This window comes from Sorex fumeus, unplaced genomic scaffold (genome assembly GCF_029834395.1).
Source record: "Sorex fumeus unplaced genomic scaffold, SorFum_2.1 ptg000072l, whole genome shotgun sequence".
NCBI lineage: Eukaryota > Metazoa > Chordata > Mammalia > Eulipotyphla > Soricidae > Sorex > Sorex fumeus.
The window spans coordinates 55,366,329-55,390,131 of NW_026606129.1; the positions used below are offsets into that span (position 1 = coordinate 55,366,329).

The following is a 23,803-nucleotide window of genomic DNA, read 5'->3' on the forward strand; positions in this document are numbered from 1 at the left end:
GATTCCCAGGAAAATTGAAGGAGCAATCCAGTCAAAGAAGCAGAACTTCATAGAGTTTTGGCACTAGGGAGATGCATGGAAATTTCAAGGATTCTTTGTATGTCAGTGTATTGGGATTGAAGGTTGTTGGGAGTCAGTGCAGTTAAATGAACAGGTTGAAGAGAGAGCCAAAAGACCTAACTAGATTATAAGGGTTTTTCACTGCTCCACACAGGTGTAGATCTTTTCTGTAGATTTTAGGGGAGTAAAGTAATATGTAAATAGGGGCAGATGGAGGCAGGGAGTGATCTATCTGTGCTTGGAAGGACTACACACCTCAGAAATAGTGAGCAGGGAGCCAGTTGGACAATATGTCCTAAATAATGCAGTTTGGTAGGGACCAGTGCAAAATAAAAATATGGGCTACTTGGTTAGAAACCAGGAAAAGTTGCCATTAAAGTTTTTACAAGGTACCTTTTTTTCCTTCTTTTTGTGTTCTCTATTGACATGCCATGATATACTTCACTTGCTATTTAATATTGAGACCCTCATGGAAACCCCCAGATTTTATGTCCCATTTCTTTGTGAGAGATGAGACCCACTAGCTGCAAGGTTCTTCTGTCATTAATCACTATATATATGTCATTAGCTCTTTGGAGAACTCTTTTCCACTGTTAATCACTAAAATGTGGATACCTAGTTCCTAAAGATTTTCCATCTTAACCAGGCCATGCTTAGTATCTGGCCCAGAGAAGGTGAGAGGGTCAGTCCTGCTAAGTCACTGGCAGCACATCCTGAGGTATTTCCAGGTATTTCCATACCTTGCTTGACCTTCCTCATTTTTATTACAAGGTCTCATCTCAAGTCAAGGTTGCTGGATGGGATCAGGGGAAACTGTCCATAAAGAACCATTCAGCTCTTCCTGTCTCAGGCATGTTTCATTATCCCTTAAAATACAGATGCAAGGATAAAATAAAAAAAAATTCAAGACAAACCTGTCTGTGGAGTAATAAACCCCCAAGTGCCAAGTCCTGATGAGTTGTAGGTTCCAGTGTTATTTGGCCACAATGCTGGCCGGGGGTGGGGGTTGGGGGGCGGGGAAGATGTAAGAATTTCAGTGGAATAAAGGAAAATAATCACATCAGGTATGACTCCATTCAAAGATGAAATAGTTGAGACTTAACCTCAAGATCTGTTGGCTTACGTGACTCAAGAGATGGAGGTACTATAAAGAGTTATAATGAAACAGGAAATAATTATTGGAAATGGGGGCAGGGAAAAGTTTTAGGCACCTGTGAATACTACCTTTGTTCCAACATTTAATCACCTCTCTTTTCTCTGGTAAATTGCACAGGTTGGCACTTTCAGAACAATAACAATAAAGGGGAGACTAAATCTCTGCTTTCTTCTGATTCTAATTAGGCAGTTCTGAGTGTGTTGTCCTGAAATGTGATGCCAAATTTGGTTCACAGTCAAGCACCTATTTCTGTTTCATTAAGGTTGCTTTCAGGGATGAGATTTGTGTCCAGTGTCTTTTAGGTACCTAGTGGACAGATCTCCAGTGTCTTATGTAAACTGATTTACTGGAAATAGGTAACAGGGCTGTTAAGTGGGGATTTCCTCATAGTCCCAGATTGGGGTGAGAACACTGTAAGACAAAGCACTCAGGTTCTAAGAAGACAACCTTTTAGCTGTCATTAGTTGAGAGCTGGACACCCTGGAACTCTAGAGTCTTATTTGAGTATAGGCTACTGACCACCTTTTAGTTCATGGCCTAAAGGCAGGTGAAAGGATGACTAAGGAAGAGTAAAGTTCATAGAAAGAACCGTTTCCTCCAGTGGGCATTTTCCCCTTATCAGAGTCAGGTGGACAGTGGGTAACTTTTCTAGCAGACTCTTCTTTTCATGTGTATATGTAGGAGTGGGTGGTGGGGTAAAAAAAAAAGAGAAGTCCAACACTGATAAAATATCTGCTAGACAACAGACATGCACATATGTATCTGCAGGGGAAAGAAATGTGATCAGGTTAGAAAGGGCAATGTAGAGAACAAGTGGTCTGAGAAGTGGTCATAGCTGGAACAGAAAATATGACTATTTCCAGGGTCAGGTGGACAGTATGAAAGGTATCATCTTACTAAAACCAGAGAAGTATCACTAGGTATATTTCGCACCAGATGCAGGAAGCTGGGGAATAACTTCTATTAATAGAACTAAATGGGAGCTCAAGTTTGGGACATGTCAGGAGCTGTACGTCCTCTGAAAAGTCCATTAGAACCTCCTAAGAGCTGGTCTGGAGACTAGTCCAGAGAGAGGGCACCAAAGGGGAATCTGTGTTGTAAGAAAACAAGCCAAGAGAGTTGTCCAGTACCCTAGGAGTGAAAAGTGCACCAGCTAATTACTGCTCCATTTCTCCCGTCTCAAACCACTGAAGAAGCTAGAATTTAGAAGTTTTAGAGAAGGATTGTGCTGAACTTTGAATTAGATGTGAGATGTGAAATTAGACTGTTAACCTAGATTGGACTTTATAAGAAAGACATAAAAGCTATACCAGATATCATTTGGTGAGGAGGAAGCAGGAATTCAACACTAAGGAGCAGAAAAAAAGACCGAAAAGAAAAAAATTGTTGTTTCATTGTTTTTATATTTTTATTAAGCCAGTGCAGCTTAATAAGATTTCTTGCTTAATCCTTACAGAGGCATGCTGCAGTACAAGTGCAATGCCCTCCTAATATTTACTGCATTTCACTGAACTTCTTCCTCTTCTTTCTCTTCCACCTCCTCCTCTCCTTTCTGTTCCTCCTCCTCCTTCTCCTCCTCCTCCTCCTCCTCCTCCTCCTCCTCCTCCTCCTCCTCCTCCTCCTCCTCCTCCTCTCTTCTTCTTCTTCTTCTTCTTCTTCTTCTTCTTCTTCTTCTTCTTCTTCTTCTTCTTCTTCTTCTTCTTCTGCTTATGCGTCTTCTTCTTCTTCTTCTTCTTCTTCTTCTTCTTCTTCTTCTTCTTCTTCTTCTTCTTCTTCTTCTTTCTTCTTTCTTCTCTCTTCTCCTTCACCTCATTCACCTCCTCCTCCTCTTCTCTCCCCCTATTTCTCATTTTCTCCTCCTTCCCCCCTCACTTCTCTTTCTCATCCAAGAAGCAATTTGGAATAATTCCTTCTCTCTGTTCTGACACAGATTAAACATTTTAGAACTACATATGCCTTGACATTCTCCAACATGATTCACTTGTGAAATTTCTGGGCCTGACTTTTTGTGAGAGAACTAAGTGAGTCACTTCTGTTCATTCAAAATATTACCTTGTTTGAAGTGCAAATGAGTAGGTCTGGTGCCCTTCCACAGCTCCCACACTGCTCCACAGCCTGACTAGAGTTATATTGGTTCACATCCACGTTGTTTATGTATTTATTTATTTATTTACATATTTATTTAGGTTTGTGGGCCAAATCCAAGAGTGCTTAGGTCTTATCCTGACTCTGTGCTCAGGAATCATTCCTGATGTTATTTGGGAGACCGTATGTGGTGCCAAGGGTCATACCTGAGTTGACTGTATACGAGGCAAGGATCCTATCCCCCTATACTATCTATCTCTCTGGCCCCTACTTTGTTTAATTTCTAGTATGCGTTTCAACTGTTATTATTCAACTATTTGCTCTAAACAATTTATCAGTGTGAGAAATTTGGGTACAGACCGAGGGGGGGGTGGAAAGGTGTCTCCCCACTTCTGAAGAGGGTGATACTGGATATCCACAAAGATGAACCAGCCCCTGCTGGAGAATAGTACAACACAGAACAGTCTCCAAGGTCAAAGCTTGTTGGCAGTTCCTTGTGACTTGCTCTGTGTCTTATTTTCTCTTTGAATAAAATCTAGAAAATATATCAAACAGGGAAAGCCTTTGAAGGTGAGAGACGGGCTGGAGAGATAGCACAGCGGGTGAGGCGTTTGCCTTGCATGCAGCCGACCCAGGTTCGATTCCCAGCATCCCATATGGTCCCCTGAGCACTGCCAGGAGTAACTCCTGAGTGCAGAGCCAGGAGTAACCCCTGTGCATCGCCAGGTGTGACCCAAAAAGCAAAATAAATAAATAAAATAAAGGTGAGGGACTAGAACTTTTTTTGATTCTATACTGCCAGTTTAATTTTAAAACCACAGCCTTTTGGTTCTCTTTGTTGTTTGGGGAGAGAGGTGGCTCCCAAGCAATGTTTATGGGGCCCCACGACTACGCCTAGAAATACTTGGTCAATAGGGTTATGTGGGCTGTATTCAGAGGCATCCCGGGCTATCCTACATGGTGCTGTGGTGGGGGAAATGGCAGCTTTATACACCATTAATGAAAGGCAACCAAGTTCTCCAAACGTGTCTCTTTTGGGAATCACATCCATGTGTGTCTCTCCTTATGTATGTTTGTTTAGGGCAAGCATTTGGCAGCAGCTTGATCACTGTGCTCATCTGGTCAGCAAAGTCACCCTCAGTAGAAAGCAGGCAGCCAATAGTCGCGTGTCAGGGGAGACGGTCTTGAAATCGCATCATCTATTTTTCCTCTAGTCCTTTCTGGGTCTGCAGTGAATGGAGACAGGAGGACTGGATTACTTCAGTTCCGGCAACAGACACATCAAAATTGCTTTCCTCTTTCCTACTCTCTTTCCCTCGAGGGCCTAATTTATTTCACACATTCTGACCTATCCCTGCTTAGAAATCACCACTGTGCTTCTCTGTTGTGACATTTTCCTCCTGCCTTTTTTGGCTCCCCTCAGGAAACCCACCAGGCACAGTTCCTCTGCACAATGATGTCAGTATGGCTTCTGGGCCCAGCTGGATGGAGGTGTGTTTTATGAAGTTCAACCCTGCACCCTAAGCCATAAATACACATTGTGCACATAAATGTACAACTAACATTGCCCAGACCCCTCGGAATCACCATGTTAATAAGCAGACAGTAAGTCTTTAAAATATGGAAAAGCAGTTAATCTTTCCGTTGGCAAATCCTTTGTAGGGGGTTGTGTTCCTCTGTGTCAGGATAACTGCGTGTAGGACTTTTTACTCCCAGGATTTGGAGGGGAAAAATGAGAGATGACTGCTATGGGGTTTCAATGGAGAACACTCAGGGAACCTTCAACTAATAGGACTGAAGGCAATAAAAAGAACAGTATCTTATGCTTGCTGTCATTAAGTATCGGTATTGAGTGCTCACTCGGGGCTTTTCCACAAGGACTTTGAGCACTAATAATTTTAATGCCAGAGAAAAATCTGTGGCCTATGGTCCTGTGCTTGGAGGCCTGCAGCTTGCAAGTTAAACTCCAGCTCTGCCCCAGTTACCCATATAATTTAGCCTATTGAGCACAGTTCAAGGTTCACATAGCTTCTAGAAGTCACATACCCTCATTAAGTCCTGATCTTCTCTTTCTTAAAATAAGAATATCAATCCTTTTGACCTCTAGCATAGTATTTAATTATGTTATGTTTTAAGGATACAGGAACATATTTCTCCTTTTAAAGCTTTTCTACTTTAGGATTTTGTAACTGAATTGATTAAACTGTCTTATTTTTGTGATTATTCCAAGTCTGTCCTTCTCCACTACTCTCTCTCCACTCTTGCCATATTCTTTCCTCAAGAATCAAATACTGCAGCAAAGGGTATAGAAACTTCTTCAGAGAACTGATTACATGCCCTTCAGTCACATGCCTCCAAGTGGGATTGGTGGATCGTGGGGGAGTTTGAGTTGGGGATTTTTGGGTGGTGAGGGAGGGAGGCACATCCAGTTGTGCTCAAGATTATTTCTGGTTTTGTGCTTAGGGATCACTACTGGCAGAGCTCAGGGGCCTTCTAGGGATTGAACCCTTTTCTGTTTCCTGCAAAGTCAGCAATTTCCCCACTGTACTATCTTTTCAGCCCCCTGATTTTGAATTTTTGAAGACTAGCCACTGTTATCTATAATGGCTATATCAAATACCTTTCTAAATTTTGGTGAGCTTGAACATTATTTTATGTATTAATAGTTTGCCTATGGTTTCTCTTCTGTAAATCATCTTACGGGTTTATGGGACTCATGATTTACCCTCTCAGCATAAACACTTTTCTTTCACATCTATTTTTATAAAACCCAGATTTTTTGTTTTGTTTTTTAAATTTTTAAAAATGAATCATAAAAAAGAAAAAAGTAATAAGTTTAATTTAGTTTTGCAAGCGACATATACCTAATGAAAATCAACATAAATAATGCAACATAAAAATCCACTTTTAATCTTAACAAAAAAAATAGAATGAAACCAGTTTCCTGAAGTGCATCTACTATTCACTTTATAGTAGATGTCCTTCAATTCTCTGTTTTACATAATGCTGATTTATAAGCTAGAATTCCTTTTACTATTCAAATTGTGGTAATCCTCTGTAATTTACTTTGATTATATTTATCTGCTCCTTTGATGTTCTTTTTTGCACGAAATGCCATTTCACAAAAATGTGCATAGTCAATTGTTTTATACATTTGTCTTTTTAATAAACATTTTGGATTTTCATATATCAAAAAGTAGGTATGTGGTTTAATAAGGTCTGTCTTTGTAAATGACTTCTAAAATCTTAAAAGTAATAATCATTCCCTAACTGATAAAAATTTAAAGATATTCCTAAGACTCAAATCTTCAAATGACTGAACTTTAATTTGCAGAGGAAGCACAGGAATAATTTTTTTGTGTGTTAAGACTGAAAATGGTTATTTTTTCCTGCATAATAAAAAAGTTTTTTTAAAAAAAGGAAAAATAAATAAAAATAAATCTTAGTGATATACACTGTTACAAAGCTGTTCATGATTGAATTTCAGTCATATAATGTTCCAACATCTGTCCTTTCAGCAGTGTTTATTTTCCACCACCAAAGGATCCCAGTCTCCCTCTTGCTCCCTCTCTGCCTACCTTTATGGCATGGACTTTTCTTCTCTCTGTCTCTCCCTCTTATTCTCTCTCTCTTTGTCTCTCTCTCTTTGTCTCTCTCTCTCTCTCTCTCTCTCTCCCCTTTTGGGCTTTATGATTTGCAACACAGTTAATGAAAGGGTATTAGTCATACTTATCTACTTTCAACACTAGTTCCTGTCTGAAACGATCATTTCCAACTATTATTGTCATGTTTGTTCCTTCTCTATCCTATCTACCCTTCGCTCACCTCCCATCCGCCTCCCAACACGCACACACACACACACATACACACACACACACACACACACTTGTGGCTTGTGCCAAGCTTCCAACCATTGAATAGTCCTCCTGGCCTCTGCTTACCCTGGCCTTGGATATTAGTCTCATTATCTATCTATCTATCTATCTATCTATCTATCTATCTATCTATCTATCTACCTCTCTCACAAATGAATGCAGTCCTCACAAGTGAATGCAGTCATTCTTTTTTTCTAAATTTTTATTAGTGAAACACCATGAGGTACAGCTGTAGACTTACAAATTTTTGTACTTGGGTTTCAATTATACAATGATCAAATACCCATGCCTCCACCAGTGCGCATTTTCCACCATCATGGATCCCAGTATCCTTCCCACTCCTATCCCCCCCATCCCACCCTTCCTCTGTGGCAGGGCATTCCCTTTTGTTCTTCTCTCCTTTTGTGTGTTGAGGTTTGCAAAAGAGGCATTGAGTGGCAATCATGTTGGTCTATAGTCTACTTTCAGCATGCTTCTCCCATCCTGGGAGGATCCTCCCAACACCCTTTATTTGGTGCTCCCTTCTCTATCTGAGCTCCTTTCCCCCTAGCATGTGTGGCTGGCCTCCAAGCCATGGAGCAAACATCCTGGTACTAATCTTGGCCACTCTTGGGTCTCCTATTTTGTTACTTTAGATCCCCAGAAGAATGCAATCTTTCTATGTCTATCCTTCTCTTTCTGACTCATTTCACTTAGCATGATACTTTCCATGTAGTACCGCTTGTATGTAAATTTTATGATTTCATCTTTTCTAACAGCTACATAGCACTCCATTGTGCAGATGTACCAAAATTTCTGTAACCAGTCATCTGTTCTCAGGCACTCAGGTTTTTTCCAGATTCTGGCTATTGTAAAGAGTGCTGAAATGAACAAACAAGTGCAGATATCACTTCGACTTTACTTTTTTGCCTCTCTGGGATATATTCCGAGGAGTGGTATTGCTGGGTCAAATGGGAGCCCAATTTCTAATATTTTGAGAATCGTAATCCCATCAGCGGCCAAGTCTCAGAGACTATAAAAACCAGCTCCCAGAGGAGAACAGTGCAGTCTCTTGCCCCCGCGCCTGGCTATTCCTCGCCGGGGCCCCTTGGAGGGGAGCGGGTTGAGCTTTCCTCCCCACCCTGACCAGGGCCCCGGCAGCCGAAGACCTCCAGGACCAGCCACCACCATGCTGAGACCACTCTCTGCACACCTGAAGGTACTGGCAGAGGGACAAAGCCACGTGGGTTCCGGGGCCGAGATCTCCAAGCCTACTCAGATTGGGGCCGGGCATCCTCCACCCAGATCCTCCAAACTCCAGTAGGCGGGGGTCACACCCACCACCTGGCCCCCTGGCGCCGTGTAATCCCATCAACGGCCAAGACTCAGAGACTATAAAAACCAGCTCCCGGAGGAGAATAGTGCAGTCTCCTGCCCCCGTGCCTGGCTATTCCTTGTCGGGGCTCCTTGGAGGGGAGCGGGTTGAGCTTTCCTCCCCGCCCTGACCATTTGCGGCCACACAACATCTTATTATAACATCTCATTCCTACTTTGGACAAACTGGCAGGCTACCGAATGTAGTCTGTCCACACGGCAGAGTCTGGCAAACTCCCCGTGGCATACCCAATATGCCAAATACCAGTAACAATGATGGGTCTCATTCTCCTAAAGAATCTTGAATATAATCTCAGGGCTAGGATGAAGGAGACGTTACTGGGGCCTGCTCGAGGCAATTGACGAATAACAGGATGATTTGTGATTGTGATTTGTGAGAATCGTCCATACTATTTTCCAAAAGGCTGAACCAGTCGGCATTCCCACCAGCAGTGGAGGAGGGTCCCTTTCTTGCCACATCCACGCCAGCACCTGTTGCTTTTGTTCTTTTGGATGTGGGCCACTCTCTATGGTGTGAGATGATATCTCATTGTGGTTTTGATCTGCATCTCCCTGATGATTAATAATGTAGAGCATTTTCTCGTGTGCCTTTTTGCCATTTGGATTTCTTTTTTGAGAAAGTTCATGTTCAATTTGTTGCCCCATTTTTTGATGGGGTTGGATGTTTTCTTTTTGTGGCGTTCAACCAGTACTTTGTATAACCTTCATATTAACCCCTTGTCGAATGTGTATTCGGCGAATATCCTTTCCCACTCTGTAGACTGTCTTTGTATTTTGGTCACTGTTTCTTTTGAGGTGCAGAAGCTTCTTAGTTTAAAATAGTCCCATTTGTCAATCCCTGTTTTCACTTACTCAGCCAGTGGCGTGACATCTTTGAAGATACCATTAGCTTCAATGTCTGGAGGGTTTTGCCAACTTTGTCTTCAATGAACCTTATGGATTTTGGTCTGATCTTACTTTTGTACATGGTGGTAGGCAGAGATCTGAGCCCATTTTTGCATGTAGCCATCAAGTTTTGCCAGCACAATTTGTTAAAGAGGCTTTCCTTACTCCACTTCACATTTCTTGCTCCTTTATCAAAGATTAGGTGATCATATGTTTGGGGAGATGTCAGTATATTCAACCTTGTTCCATTGGTCTGCAGCTCTGCCTTTGTTCCAGTACCATGCTGTTTTAATTAGTACTGCTTTGTAGTAGAGTTTGAAGTTAGGGAGGTTGATTCCTCCCATTTTCTTTTTCCTGAGAATTGTTTTAGCTATTCGTGGGAGTTTATTGTTCCATATGAATTTCAGGAGTGTTTGCTCCATTTCTTTGAAGAATATCATGGGTATCCTTATAGGGATTGCATTGAATTTGTACAATGCTTTGGGAAGTATTGCCATTTTGACAATGTTAATTCTCCTGATCCATGAGCAGGGAATATCTTTCCACTTTCTCTTGTCCTCTTATTTTCCTGAAGTAGCGTTTTGTAGTTTTCTTTGTACAGGTCCTTTACTTCCTTAGTTAAGCCACTTCCTAGGTTTAACGTGATTTTCTGGGGCACAATTTTGAATGGGATTGTTTTTTTCATGTCACTTTCTGATTCTCACTGTTTGCGTAGGAAAGCCATGGAGTTTTGGGTATTGATTTTATAGCCTACAACTTTACTCTTCAAGTGTATTGTTTCTAGGAGTTTCTTGGTAGAGATTTTAGGGTTCCTAAGAATAGCATCATATCATGTGCGAATAGTGAGAGTTTGATTTCTTCGTTTCCTACCTGAATACCCTTAATATATTTTTCTTGCCTAACCGCTGTTGCAAGTACTTCCACTACTATATTGAACAGCAGTGGAGAGAGTGGGCATCCTTGTCTCATCCCTGACCTTAGAGGGATGGCTCTCAGTTTTTCCCCATTGCGGATGATGCTTGCTGTAGGCTTGTGGTAGATGGCTTTAACTATACTGAGGAAAGTCCCCCCTATATCCATTTTGGCAAGGGTTTTCATCATAAATGGGTGCTGGATCTTGTCAAATGCTTTCTCTGCATCTATTGATATGATCATATGCTTTTTATCTTTTCTTTTGTTGATATGATGGATATTGTTTGATTTCTGAATGTAAAACCATCCTACATCCCTGGGATGAATCCTACTTGGTCATGGTGTATGATCTTTGTGATGAGTCATTGGATTCTATTTGCTAATAGTTTGTTGTGGTTCTTTGCATCTGTGTTCATCAGGGATTTCGGCCTGTAATTCTCTTTCTTTGTGGTATCTCTGTCTGCTCTTGGTATCAGAGTGATATTTGCTTTGTAGAAACTGTTTGGAAGTGTTTTTGATATTTTAATTTGTGGAAAAGATTAAAGAGGATTGGGAGTAAGTCCTTTTTAACGATTTGGAAGAATTCACTAGTGAATTCATCTGGGCCAGGACTTTTGTGCTTGGGGAGATTTTTTATTACCATTTCAATTTCCTTGATGGTGATAGGTCTGTTCAGGTATTCCAGGTCTTCTTGGTTCAGCCTTGGGAGTCTATAGGAATCTAGGAATTTATCCATTTCCTCAAGGTTTTCATGTTCCATGGTATAAAGCTTCTCAAAGTACTCCCTGAGGATCCTTTGAATTTCTGTAGTTTCTGTTGTAATGACCCCCTTTTCATTTCTTATTCAGTATTTTAGGGTTTTCTCTCTTCTTTACTATGTGAGTTTTGCTAGAGGCTTATCGATCTTATTTATTTTCTTGAAGAATCAGCTCTTGGTTTCATTGATCTTTTGGATTGTTTTTTGGGTTTCCATCTTGTTTATCTCTGATATGAGTTTTATTATTTCCTTCCTCCTGTTCGTATTGGGCTCCTTTTGTTGGTCCTTCTCCAAGCTCTTAAGCTGTGAGGTTAGGTTAGTTATGTGGGCTCGCTCCTCCTTCCTGAGGAATGCTTGTAGAGCTATAAACTTTCCTCTTAACACAAATTTTGCTGTGTCCCGTAAGTTTTGGTAACTCGTGTCCTCATTTTCATCCATTTCTAGGAATCTTTTGATTTCCTCTTTGATTTCCTTTCTAAGTCACTTGTGCACTGTTTAATTCCCAGGTGTTTTATTTTTTTTCTGTTTGTGTGTGATTTACTTCTAATTTCAGTGCACTATGGTATGAAAAGATTGTTGATACAATCTCTATCTTCTTAATTGTATGGAGGTATGTTTTGTGGTTCAGTATGTGGTCTGTCTTTGAGAATGTTCCATGCTCCTTTGCGAAGAATGTGTATTCAGCTTTTTGAGGATGAAGTGTCCTGTATATATTTACTAAGTCCTCTTCTTCCATTTTTTCCCTCAGATGAAGTATGTTCTTGCTAAGCTTGAGTCTAGTTGATCTATCAAATGGTGATAAAGCGGTGTTGAAGTCTCCCACTAGTATTGTGTTGCTATTGATGTCTTTCTCCAAGTCTATGAGTAGTTGTTTTAAGTACTTTGCTTGTCCCTCATTAGGTGCATATACATTTAGTATTGTAAGTTTTTCCTGTTGTACAGATCCCTTGATCAATAAGAAATGGCCTTCACTGTCTCTTGTGACCTTCTTCAGTCTGAAATCAATGTGGTCTGATACTAGGATGGTTACCACAGCTTTTTTATGGGAGTTGTTTGCCTGTAAAATTGTTTTCCAGCCTTTGACTTTGAGCATGTGTTTAAATAGCTTTCTTTTCTTTCATTATTTATATATAGGAAAGGACTTCTGGATATTTATTTATAAAAGCCAATCTATATAAATCTATTGTTTCTAGGAGCTTTAGGATTTTCTAAGTGTAGTAATATGTCATCTCCAAATAGTGAGAGCTTGACTTCTTCTCTACTACCTGGGATGCCCTTGATATCTTTTGCTTGCCTAACTGCTGTGGCAAGCACTTTATGTACAATAGTGAATAGAAGTGGTGAGAGCAGGCAACCTTGTCCTGTACCTGATCTTAGAGGAAATACTTTTATTTTTCCCCATTGAGGATAATGCTTGTTGTGAGCTTGTGGTAGGTGGCTTTGATTATAGGAAATAATCACCACTTGAGGAAAGTTCCTTCAAGTCCCATTTTGTCGAGAGCTTTGTCATGAATGAGTGATATATCTTGTCAAATGCCTTCTCTGCATATGATATGATATGGCATGATCATATGGTAAAATACATATTTTCATAGTTGCCTAGATGCTTTGTATTTACCTTTCTGATTGAATATTAGGATTATGAATTCAAATTTCATCAAAGTTCTTTTAGGGATTTTGTTTCCAGTTGCTTTGAATTAAAAAGATAATTGAGGGATAAATAACTTCTTTAACATAGAAGTTTTCTATTCACAACTATTGTATTTCCCTCAATTTTTTTTTAGTTTTTTCTTATCAATTTTAGTAAAGTTGGTCATTTCTTCATAAAAAATAATATTTCACCACATGTATTCTTAGATACTTCATGGTGATTATTGATACCATCAATGAATCTTTGTTTTATAAATGTGTTTTTATTGGTTATTGCCATTGTCATGGAGAGGCTTTGTTTTTATATGCTGGTTATGTAATTGGTCACCTTGTTAAGAGTCCTTTTATTACTTCTACTGGTTAGTCTGTGGGTTTTCTATGAACACAGTGATATCTGTTTTGGTGATTTGATATTGTTTACTTGGGGGTAAATTCTCAATGAGCATTTCAGACATTTATGGAATTGGTCTTCTTGTGTGTTTTTTAAAATAACTTCGTCAACAAATGTTAATAAATTATACTTTATCCGCAAAGATGAGTTTTCTGTTTTCAATTTTTTGTAATGATATATATGTATGCATACATACATAATTAATCCTTTAAAATGTTTTAAATTCCTCTATTTAGGGGGATGAATGTGACTTTACGACTATTTTCTTAATCAGTAGCATTATAGATGGTGTATGTCAGTGTTCTTTTAAACCAGTGTTTTTTTCAGTTGTCTTTGTCATTTTTATTTACATGTTATTCTTTTGCTTTTATCTTTAAAATTCTTTCTCTCATTGATTTGACAAATGTTTACCGAGGAACTGCTTCAACCCAAGTACAAGTGTTGAGGGTTACAAATAACCATGAGCTATAGATGCCACGTTGCTCCCATGGAAACTACAAGCTGTTCTTAGGAGCAGACCATGATCAAGTAAGTAGGGCAGTGAAGAAGCAAGGTAACCAGCTCATTGCATCCTTGACAAAAAATGACTCAGTGAGTGGTGAGGAGCATGCACAGCCGTGGTGCAGATTCATGAGAGGACAGATGTAAACAAAAAGAGACTCTAAGTAGATAAAGCATTTTTGAAATTATATAAAGGAGGATTAAAAATTAGGGATGTGCTTGGAGGTAAGAGATAGAGAGAGTGCTGTTTCTCCTGAGATGTGAACTGTGATTCATGTTAATAAACGGCAGGAAGTAGCAGGTGAACTGGGGCAACATATTGTGATAATCACCTCTCTTGGCTGGACTTTGAATGGAGACATCAATATTTAGTCCAGTGCACTAGAGGGGCACTGATACTTTGTTGCAATGTTTGTGTTCTTATTTTTCCAACTTCTCAATTTGCAAACTTGCTGTAATTATTTCTTTGCATTCCTTTTCATTTCCTCAATAAAAGTATTCAAAGTTATTCAGTACAGAGTTTTAATCTGAACTGGGTGGTTGAAATTCTCAAGGACTAATTGAATGTATTTTTAAACTTAATTCCCACTGTTTATATTTTATTTTTGCTTTTGATTTCGGGCTGGAGTGATAGCACAGTGGTAGGGCGTTTGCCTTGCGTGCAGCCAGCCCAGCTAACCCGGGTTCGATTCCTCCGCCCCTCTCGAAGAGCCTGGCAAGCAACCGAGAGTATTCAGTATGCCAAACACAGTAACAAGAAGTCTCACAATGGAGATGTTACTGGGCCCGCTCGAGCAAATCGACGAACAACGGGAGGACAGTGTTTGTTTTGTTTGATTTCTAATTGTATCTCACTATATCACTTAATAACTTAACTTCCCATTAGTCGTCGATTTGCTTGAGCGGGTGCCAGTAATGTCTCCATTTGTCCCCGTCGCGTGCTAGTGTAGCCCAATGGCATCTGTTCGCTCTGGGAACATGAAGAGCCTCAAACCGATCGTTCATGATCTTGACAAAGAAGTCTGACCATCTGGTAGGTGGGCGGCCACGCGGTCTTTTGACATCCCGTGGAATCCAGTCAGTAACAGCTCTAGTCTGGCGGTCGTCGTTAAATCTCATTACGTGACCAGCCCATCTGATTTTTGACACCTTGGCAAATGAGACAGCGTCCTTGATTCTTGATCATCGACGGATGTCGGAACTCCGGATTCTTTCTCTCATTTGAGTGAAACGTGATATTCCAAGCATAGCTCTTTCTATTCTTCTTTGGGAGACCTGAATAGCGTTCTCATCCTGTTTGTGTAGGGCCCAAGTCTCTGAGGCATATGTTAATGCAGGAAGAACAGTGGAATCAAAGAGATGTGCCCGGAGCCGGAGGTTCTTCGTCCTCTTAGCTATTTCTTCGACGTTCTTGAAGGCGTTCCAAGCCGCTCTCTTCCTCCTGCGCAGCTCGGGTGCCAGGTCATTTGTCACCACGCTGGTGAATTAGCTCAAGAGTTTTCGAAGACAGGCATTTTTTTGCGGCTATCTCTCTCGGCGTTCCTCACACATTCATGGAGGTGCTGAACCAGTCGATCGTATTCCTCGTCAATGTTGTCAACAATGGCATCTTCCCATGTTGCCGCAACAGTGCCAAAGAGTTCCCAGTTGGTGGTCGTTCTGGGAGTTCTCTTTTTGAACTTTGCAGCCCTTTCTCCCCGCTCTGTGAAGTAGAATTTTGCTCGAAGGAGACGGTGGTCCGATCCTGTTCGAAATTTTGGGATAACAGCGACATCAGTCAGGCAAAACCGTCGATTGAATATGATGTGGTCTATTTTGTTGTGGAATCGTCCACCGGGAGACTCCCATGTCCAACCTTTAGATTCTGCCTTCTGGAACTGTGAGTTACCATGGATGGTCCCTGGTCGACATGATGAACTCAGACAGTCTCTCACCCTGTTCGTTCCATTCTAGGCCATGAGTCCCGATGTGAAGTTCTTCAGCTGATCTTCTCGGTCCTATCTTGGCATTAAAATCACCCACAATGATCTTGTAGAAGGTGTGGTCTTCTTTATAGAACTTCTCCAGCTCCATGTAGAACTTCTCGATTTCTCTTTCATCATAATGAGATGTTGGTGCATAGACAACGAAGATAGAAACTGCAGGCAGTGAGCCACATCTATTCAAATGTAAACGTCCGATTCCGGTTGTTAGGCATTCGAATGAATCAATGCTCTTGGCCAAGTTTGTGTTGACAAAGATACCGACGCCTCCAACACCTCTTTTATCGCATGATCCGAGGAACAATTCTTCTCCAGTGTCGAAAATGGCATGGTGAGATTCGTGCCTTCTTGTCTCAGTCAGACCAATGATGTCATACTTGATCATTCGCGCTTGTACCATCAGGTCCTCGATGGATGCATCTGATGCTAGCGTACGTGCATTGAATGTACAGACGATCATTTTTGTCTTCCTTCGTTGTGGCAGCCTAATTCGGCCTTGAGATTTTGTCGGCCTCTCCTTTCTCATCCTTCTCAGTGCTGTCATGTCGGTGAAGCCTTCAGCGTCAGGTGAATGAGACCAGTTGTAGTTACTGTTTTTGGCATATCGAATACACAATGGATAGCTTGCCAGGCTCTTCTGTGCGGGTGGAATACTCTCGGTAGCTTGCCAGTCTTTCCGAGAGAGATAGAGGCTTTTGGAGCGACCTCTAATCACCCTTGTAGGTGTTACCATATTTGAACCCTATCAAATATGGTATGACAATTCCGGAAGATGGGTATTTAGTGTCTTATGATGTGTCGCAAAGCGGCCGCGGGGGTCCGGAAAGCCTCCTGGAGTGTGGTGGCGGCTGGATAGTGGAGGTAGTGTCCTTTTATATAGTGTCTCACCATATAAAAGCATGTAATTAATGCTTTCTGCTCTTTGATATGTGTCATGCATTTGAAAATCATGTATTTTTTCTTAAATCCTACGTTTTTACTCAATATTTTAAAAGAGCATCAATGATTTGCTATTTCCATGATAGTATTTTAATGATAGTATCTATATACTATCATAAAACTCATCCTTTGTTTTATTATAATAATGATTCATATTATTTTTCACTACAAACTATTATATTAAAATTTTTTACTTTGAATAGTTGTGTGTTTCTAAACCTGTTCCTCTCCTTTGCATGATTTTGTGTGTGGGGGGATCATTGCTGGTGGAAGTTGAGGAACCATATGGCATGCCAGGGATAGAACCCAGCTCAGCATCATTCAAGTCACATGTGAATTACCATGCTATCTTAGATTTCCCAGATTTTTGCTTTCAAAGATTTCTATTTAGCAATTATCCTTAAAATTTATATCATTTTAATTATTAATTTTCTTTGCCATAGAGGCGGTGGGGGGATATTGGGGACATTGGTGGTAGAAAATGTGCACTGGTGGAGGAATGGGTGTTTTGATCATTGTATGACTGAAACTCAAACATGAAAACTTCGTGAATGTATCTCATGGTGATTAAATTAAAAAAAAAACTATCAGCTGCATGTAAGGCAAGGACCTACCTGCGATAACCTTAAATTTTAAAATAAAAAAATATTTTCTCTCTTTGAAGCTTATATTTTATGTTTATATTCTTTGGTGCCCATCACCCAGCAGTTCTTAGGGCTTCCTACTGAAGGCTCAGGGGACCATATGTAGTGTCAGGGATATGAGACTGACACCCAAGAATAGAGACACAAGGGCCAGGAATATTGCTCCATATTTGGAAACCTGCCTTATGAGCTGTGGAGAAGGCAGCTGGAATAGAGAAGCGATCGCTAAGTCAATGATGGTTGGAGGGATCATTCGGAATGCGAGATGTGTGCTGAAAGCATATAAAGGACCAAACGTGATAGCTTCTCAGTATCTGTATTGCAAACCATAATTCCCAGAAGTAGAGAGAGAGTATGGGGAAAATTGTCTTTCATAGAGGCAGAGGGAGGGTTGGGATGTGGTGGGGGATACTGGGGACATTGGAGGTAGAAAAAGTGCACTGGTGAGGGGTTGGGTGTTTGATCATTGTACGACTGAAATTCAAACATGAAAACTTTGTGAATGTATCTCATGGTGATTCAATTAAAAAAAAAACTATCAACTGCATGCAAGGCAAGCACCTACCTGCTGTAACTCTAAATTTTAAAATAAATCATATTTTCTCTCTTTGAAGCTTATATTTTATGTTCATATTTTTTTTCTCATGTATTATCTGATGGAATAATTTGAATTAATTGTTAAAAATTTAAAGAACTTAGTTTTTCTTTAGAGGGTTGTGTCCTTTTTGTTTTGAATTTTTCTTTGAGAGGTCATACCTTGCAACCTGATAATCATTGGTTCTCTAATGAGCCATCTCAGATAGGATGTTTTTATGTTCATTAGGCATAATCCATTACAAAGAGACCAACTCTAGAACAATGTCCTTGTATAGGAAGAGATACTTAGTGTTGATAGGAAGAAGTTAAGGTAGAGTTTTTTTTTCTTTTTCTTTTTTTTTGCTTTTTCGGTCACACCCAGCGATGCACAGGGGTTACTCCTGGCTCATGCACTCAGGCATTACTCCTGGCAGTGCTTGAGGGACCATATGTGATGCTGGGAATTGAACCCGGGTTGAACACGTGCAAGGCAAATGCCCTACCCATTGTGCTATTGCTCCAGCCCCCCACCTCCCATTTTGTGAGATAGCAAGGTTTAATTTTTTACTCCAGCTGGGTTAGTTGTGAGAAGTGGCAAGAACTAGGTTTGGTGTTGCAGATATGGTAGAAATTGAAGACAAGTCTTTTGCGTTTTATCATGCTATGAGTGAAAAAATGAGCATTATTATGGATGTTAGATGAATAGACATTGACATTCATAGAAAGAAAAGCAGGTGTTTTGTGTGTTCTAAGACATACTTGCATTATTCAACATATGGTAATGGGTAAGACAAAATGGGGTTGTTTTATTAATAATTCCCCACAAAGTATTAGAATACTCAGAAAAGCCTAATATCTTACACCTTGGGTACTAGGGTGACTTTGACTCTCTTGCTTTTGTCATATAAAACTCCTGTCTTCCTAATGTGAAATTTATGAACCCTCTATGGCCAGAATTATGGATTTATGTATTGTCTTCTTAACAAAGCTTTGAATTTAAAAGTGATAAGCCTTATGGAAGGTTTTTTTGGTGTAGTATTTTAATACTGTAGTCTTCTCTGGAAAAATATCTTTAATATATTAGAGAATTTACTCCCCTATTTTATCCCTGGGGATAAAGCTGTCCTCATGGTTCTTTTTACTCGAGGGATGGTAAATGACCAGTCACTGTCTCTGTGCCCCTTGTTCCAATAGGTCTTTTGTTATCCAGCAAATCCCAAGCAGCAATCTGTTTATGGTGGTGGTGGACAGCAGCTGCCTCTGTGAGTCTGTGGCCCCCATTACCATGGCGCCCATTGAAATCAGGTATATCCTTTTATGTATAAAACTGGTCACTAATGCTGTCGCTGGTAAGGGGTAGGGGTGGGGGTTATAGTAAGAAAAGACCGGAAATATGTTTTAGAGGAAACTACACTATCCCTCTGTTGGAAAGAGAAGTAGTTAATGGAGTTAGTGCCATATTTTGACATCTGAAATGCAGAGTAAGGAAAAATAACATCTTGGAAATGTGCCTTAACTACAGTTAACATAATGAATCTCTTAAGTGTGAACGTTTAAAGGCCCAGAAGATCAGACGGCGTCCAGAATCGTGTCATGGATTTCATCCTGAGGTAAGTCTGGGATCTCTTTATGTTCCCTTTTCCCATCAGATTCTTTATGAGAATCTCACAGTGGTCAAAGAACTGTAGCTAAAAGTTTAATCATGAGCAAGCCAGTCTTTTCAGGCAAATAAAAAATATGTAGAGGAAAGTTAATGGAACTCTACTTTCAAAAATAAATCTACTTGTAAATAGTCTGTATGCTGTTTCAACCTTGTCCCTTAAACACACACACACACACACACACACACACACACACACACACACACACGCACACCCATGCACAGGCATGTGTACAACAACCTCTTTACTGTCTTCTCTATTGTGTGCATGCTGTGATTTCATTGCCTGCCACAGCACACAAAGTGACTGTGACTTTTACATTTTTTTTACATTTTTTACATTTTACATTTACATGTTTCTAATTGTAGTTCAAATGATTTCCCACCTTATTTTTAGACAGTCTTTCATTTACAACAACCACCCCCCCACTAAAAAATAAATAAATAAAACACAAATGTGCACAAAGCAAAATCAGAAAATCTTAATATTAGATGGAGAGGCACAGCATATGAAGGTGAAATACCATCTCAAAACTCCCTACCCATAACAAAGCACAAAAATAAGGGCATTGATACCAAAATGATGCCTAGAAGAAAATGGAAGTGTAAACCAAAGAGGTGAACATAACTAAAGATGTAGATGAATAGACAATCCCTGCAATTCTATGGTCTAATCTAAAAACCATGCTACACTTGACCACATAATCATTACTACTGCATCATTGTTTTACCCTCCTCTTAATTAATACTGACACACTATATAATTTTATCCACCCAACTGTTTTGAAAAAAGAAAATCTGCTTCAACTATTCAGTGATATGTGGTAATTTTAAAGCTAGAAAAAGTAACACAAATTTAAAAATTAATTCCACCCTGAAAAATGGAGAAACCTAAATCAATTATCATAGATGACTGGGAAAATATCTCCTCTTGAAAATGTCACTAGAGCCAGCAAGGACTAATTTCACCTCTCAATATCAACTAATTTTAAGGTTATTAAAAATTTAAATACTGCAAAAGATGTTTAAGGCATTGTGGTACTAATAAGAATTTGTAATATATGGAGAATGTTTGATTTATTAAAGGATAATTTAATAGCAACATATTATGCAAATATATGCTGCAAGAACCTTTTGTAGAATCCAATAATCATTCCTAAGAAAAGTTCTGTGTAAATCAAATATAAACAGTGGTCTGAGACACTAAAACGACTTCAATTAAAAGTAGAACTGCATACTTAGACAACTAATCATAGAGCAAAACTTTCCTTACAGTTTATACAATAATTTTCTTTGATAGCTAGATATATGATAAACATTTTAAATAGTATTTTTCCTTTTTTTCCAAACCTAGTAAGATGAGGTCCGTGTAACAGAATAGAAATACTTATATATGATGGAAGTTCAATTCAAAGTAGAGAATATGAATTAATAATCTCACAAGAGATCCTAAGGACTGTAAGGAATTTCATATGCTAGATCAAGGAAAAAACAGATTTATTTAAAAAGCAAAAAATATGTTTTTTAATTTTAATTACCACTACACACTATTATTGATGATAAGGTTTTATGCATAACTTATTCCAACATCTCACACCTCCCCCTGCCACTAAAATGTTCATTTCTCTTCACCATTATCTCAGGGTCCTCTGCTTAACAACCCTCAAATCCCCCACCTCCTACCCTCTGTCATCTCCCCACTATTGTAACTAGTCTCAGTTCTGTATAGAAGTTCTAAGATTCTATTGCTTTTGATCATCTGTTATTCCTTTATTACCCTTCTTTATATCCTACGTATGAGAGAGATGAATTCTCTATCCATCTCTCTCCTTCTAATAGACTTGATGCACAGTGATTCCTCCAGATTCTTTCACATGGAAGAAATTTAGATGATATGTTCTTTTATCTCCAACTAGTATTCCATCATGTTTACATACCATGGTGCCTATTATGTCATCTGTTCTTGGACACTGGTCATTTCCATATTTTGACTGTTGTGAATAGTGCTGTCATGGAGTTAGGAGAGAATTTTTTTTCTGAAATAAGAATTTTTTGACCCTTGGAGTAGATGCCAAGAGGTGAAATTTCTGGGTCATACGGAAGCTCAATGCCCAAACTTTTTTTTTCCATACAGTTCAAACAGTCAACATTCCCACTATTGTCTGAGGTTAAATGAACAAACATAGAAAAATAAAACAAGTAGAGCTTTCAAAACAGCCTCAGCTATAGAGTTTGATCCCTGATTTCAAGCAATACTCTAAGCACAACCATATATGACCTTGGTAACCCAAGGGTGTGATTCTGGTAGCCCTTGAGTATTTCCATGCTCCCAAATAATACAATCAGGTTGAGTGTTATCAGGTATAGTCCCTATAAAAATATAAACCAAGGACACAAAAGATATATATTACTATATGATCAGAAAATATAGGTAACATTTAAAGTTACCTAATGACAGCCACTTATGGACAAAACACTATCAATTCTGAACCTTAGTCGTATATCTTTACCATACACAATGGCAGGGGAATATATCATTGGCTGGTAAAGTCCTATAATCAGTACTCTTTGTAGCAGTACAGAAAAAATGAGAAATGAATGCTCACCAATAAGATAATAACTGGGTCTGGGGAGATAGTAACAGGGTTAAGGCTCATGCCTTGCATGTGGTTGACTGCAATTTGTTCCTGGCACCATGTAGTACCCCAAGTATTGCTGGGTACAGCTCCAGAGGTACCAAATATTACCAGAGTGGGTGGGTGATCCCTGGCACTGTGGGACCTAATCAGCAACGTGTTTGGTACCCATGCATTGAACCACTGGCGCATTGTTTTGGCTGATGTTGGAAAGAGAATCCTGTAGGTCTTCTGAGCACTGCTTCTAAGATCCCCACAGAAGATAATAGCTGAATAAAATAGACCAAACATAATGGAGTTTCATTGGTAAATAAAAATGATTTGGCAGAAATAGATAATATGATTTTATTTTTGTAGAACAGAAAACCCCTTCCCAAGTAAAAAGAAAGAAAACACATAAAGCCATCTAAAACTAAGTGTCTGAAATGATCAAGCCATTTTCTTTACACATAATAATAAGAAACCCAACATTTTAATTTCATAATCAATATTTGCATCTCGTGACTGACATTTCTGACATTATTCACTTTCCTCTTGATTTTTCTGTTCTTTCATATTTATATTAGCATGCAAAGACTAATTTTGTATATTTTATGCTTTAACAATAGAAGTCAGTTTCTCTACACCAACATCAAATTTAGATAAGTCCATTTTTTTAAGGTTCCTAAAGACTGTATACTGAAGGGGGTAGGGCAGACCTGGGGACTCAACGTGGATATTTTCAAGTCTTCTTGAATCTATCACTGTTCTAACCAACTCTGACTTTCTCTGTAGGAGAATGCAAGGGAGTGTGGGAGTGCATCCAATCTCCAGGCCAAGCTGGTCCTTATGCTGTTCCCTCTGCTTTTGATGCTCTTCTCAAGGTGACACTGACTGAGATGTTCTCTTGGCATGCTAAATTATGGATAAACTGTGAACCAAAATATGGTGCGACATAGGAGACATGAAATATAGTCCAACCATCAGCATCTCATGATTTTAAACTGTGCGTGATATAAACTCTTAAAACTATGTTGACAAAAAAGTTATCTTTTTACTTTGCCAGTCATGCAAATGTGAGTTTGCTACATGATAATAATCATCCTTCATCAGAAATGGGGCTGCAAGTGGGCAGTGTCCCTTCTGCTTGAAACCCATTGAAACCAATTTAAAACTGTGTACTTTTTAAATAAAGTATATTAAAATCATAATCTCCTAGTTTGGATTTTATCATTACTTTATTGTTGAGAACACAGACTGAAAAATGAAGGAGCAAGTTACCCATTCCAGACACCAGCAAAGAATAGTTGTTGGCAGAGACTTCTCTAAAGCATATTCTAGACAAATATTTAACAATTGTTTGGATGCCCCACTCTCAGTTATAAAAATATTTACAGAAGTAAATCAAAATTTCATCTACATGGAAAGAGTTTATTACATATAACCCTAAAATTTGTTGAACTAAACTTCAATGAAAATCATAATTTGGATGAGAACATCAGCTTCTATAATATTAAGTGTTGAACTATTTGAGAAGAGAAATAAATAAATCCCAGGAATTCATTCTGAGTAGATTTGAAGGAGAAAAGAACAATAACTACGAGTGACTCTCAAGTTTATTACTTGAGTATTTGGCTTTTGGCTTCTAGGTTTTCCCACAAATAAGAGATGAAATTAGATCTCAACTATTACAATATGTGAAGCTACACAGACCTGTAAGCATTCCCAAAGCACTGGATCT

General features: G+C 39.3%; 1 protein-coding gene across 2 annotated transcripts in view; it reads left to right on the forward strand.

Moving 5' to 3' along the window:
- CACNA2D3 (calcium voltage-gated channel auxiliary subunit alpha2delta 3) overlaps positions 1-23,273 on the forward strand; it is a 1,033,411-nt gene extending 1,010,138 nt beyond the window's left edge. For both annotated transcript variants that reach the window (XM_056129451.1, XM_056129450.1), the window contains 3 exons: positions 18,982-19,094; positions 19,315-19,397; positions 22,858-23,273. In XM_056129451.1, coding sequence (XP_055985426.1) covers positions 18,982-19,094; positions 19,315-19,397; positions 22,858-22,950 — 289 coding nt within the window. In that variant the 3' untranslated portion in view covers positions 22,951-23,273. The remainder of the gene's footprint in view (positions 1-18,981; positions 19,095-19,314; positions 19,398-22,857) is intronic.
- Positions 23,274-23,803: the final 530 nt, after the last annotated feature.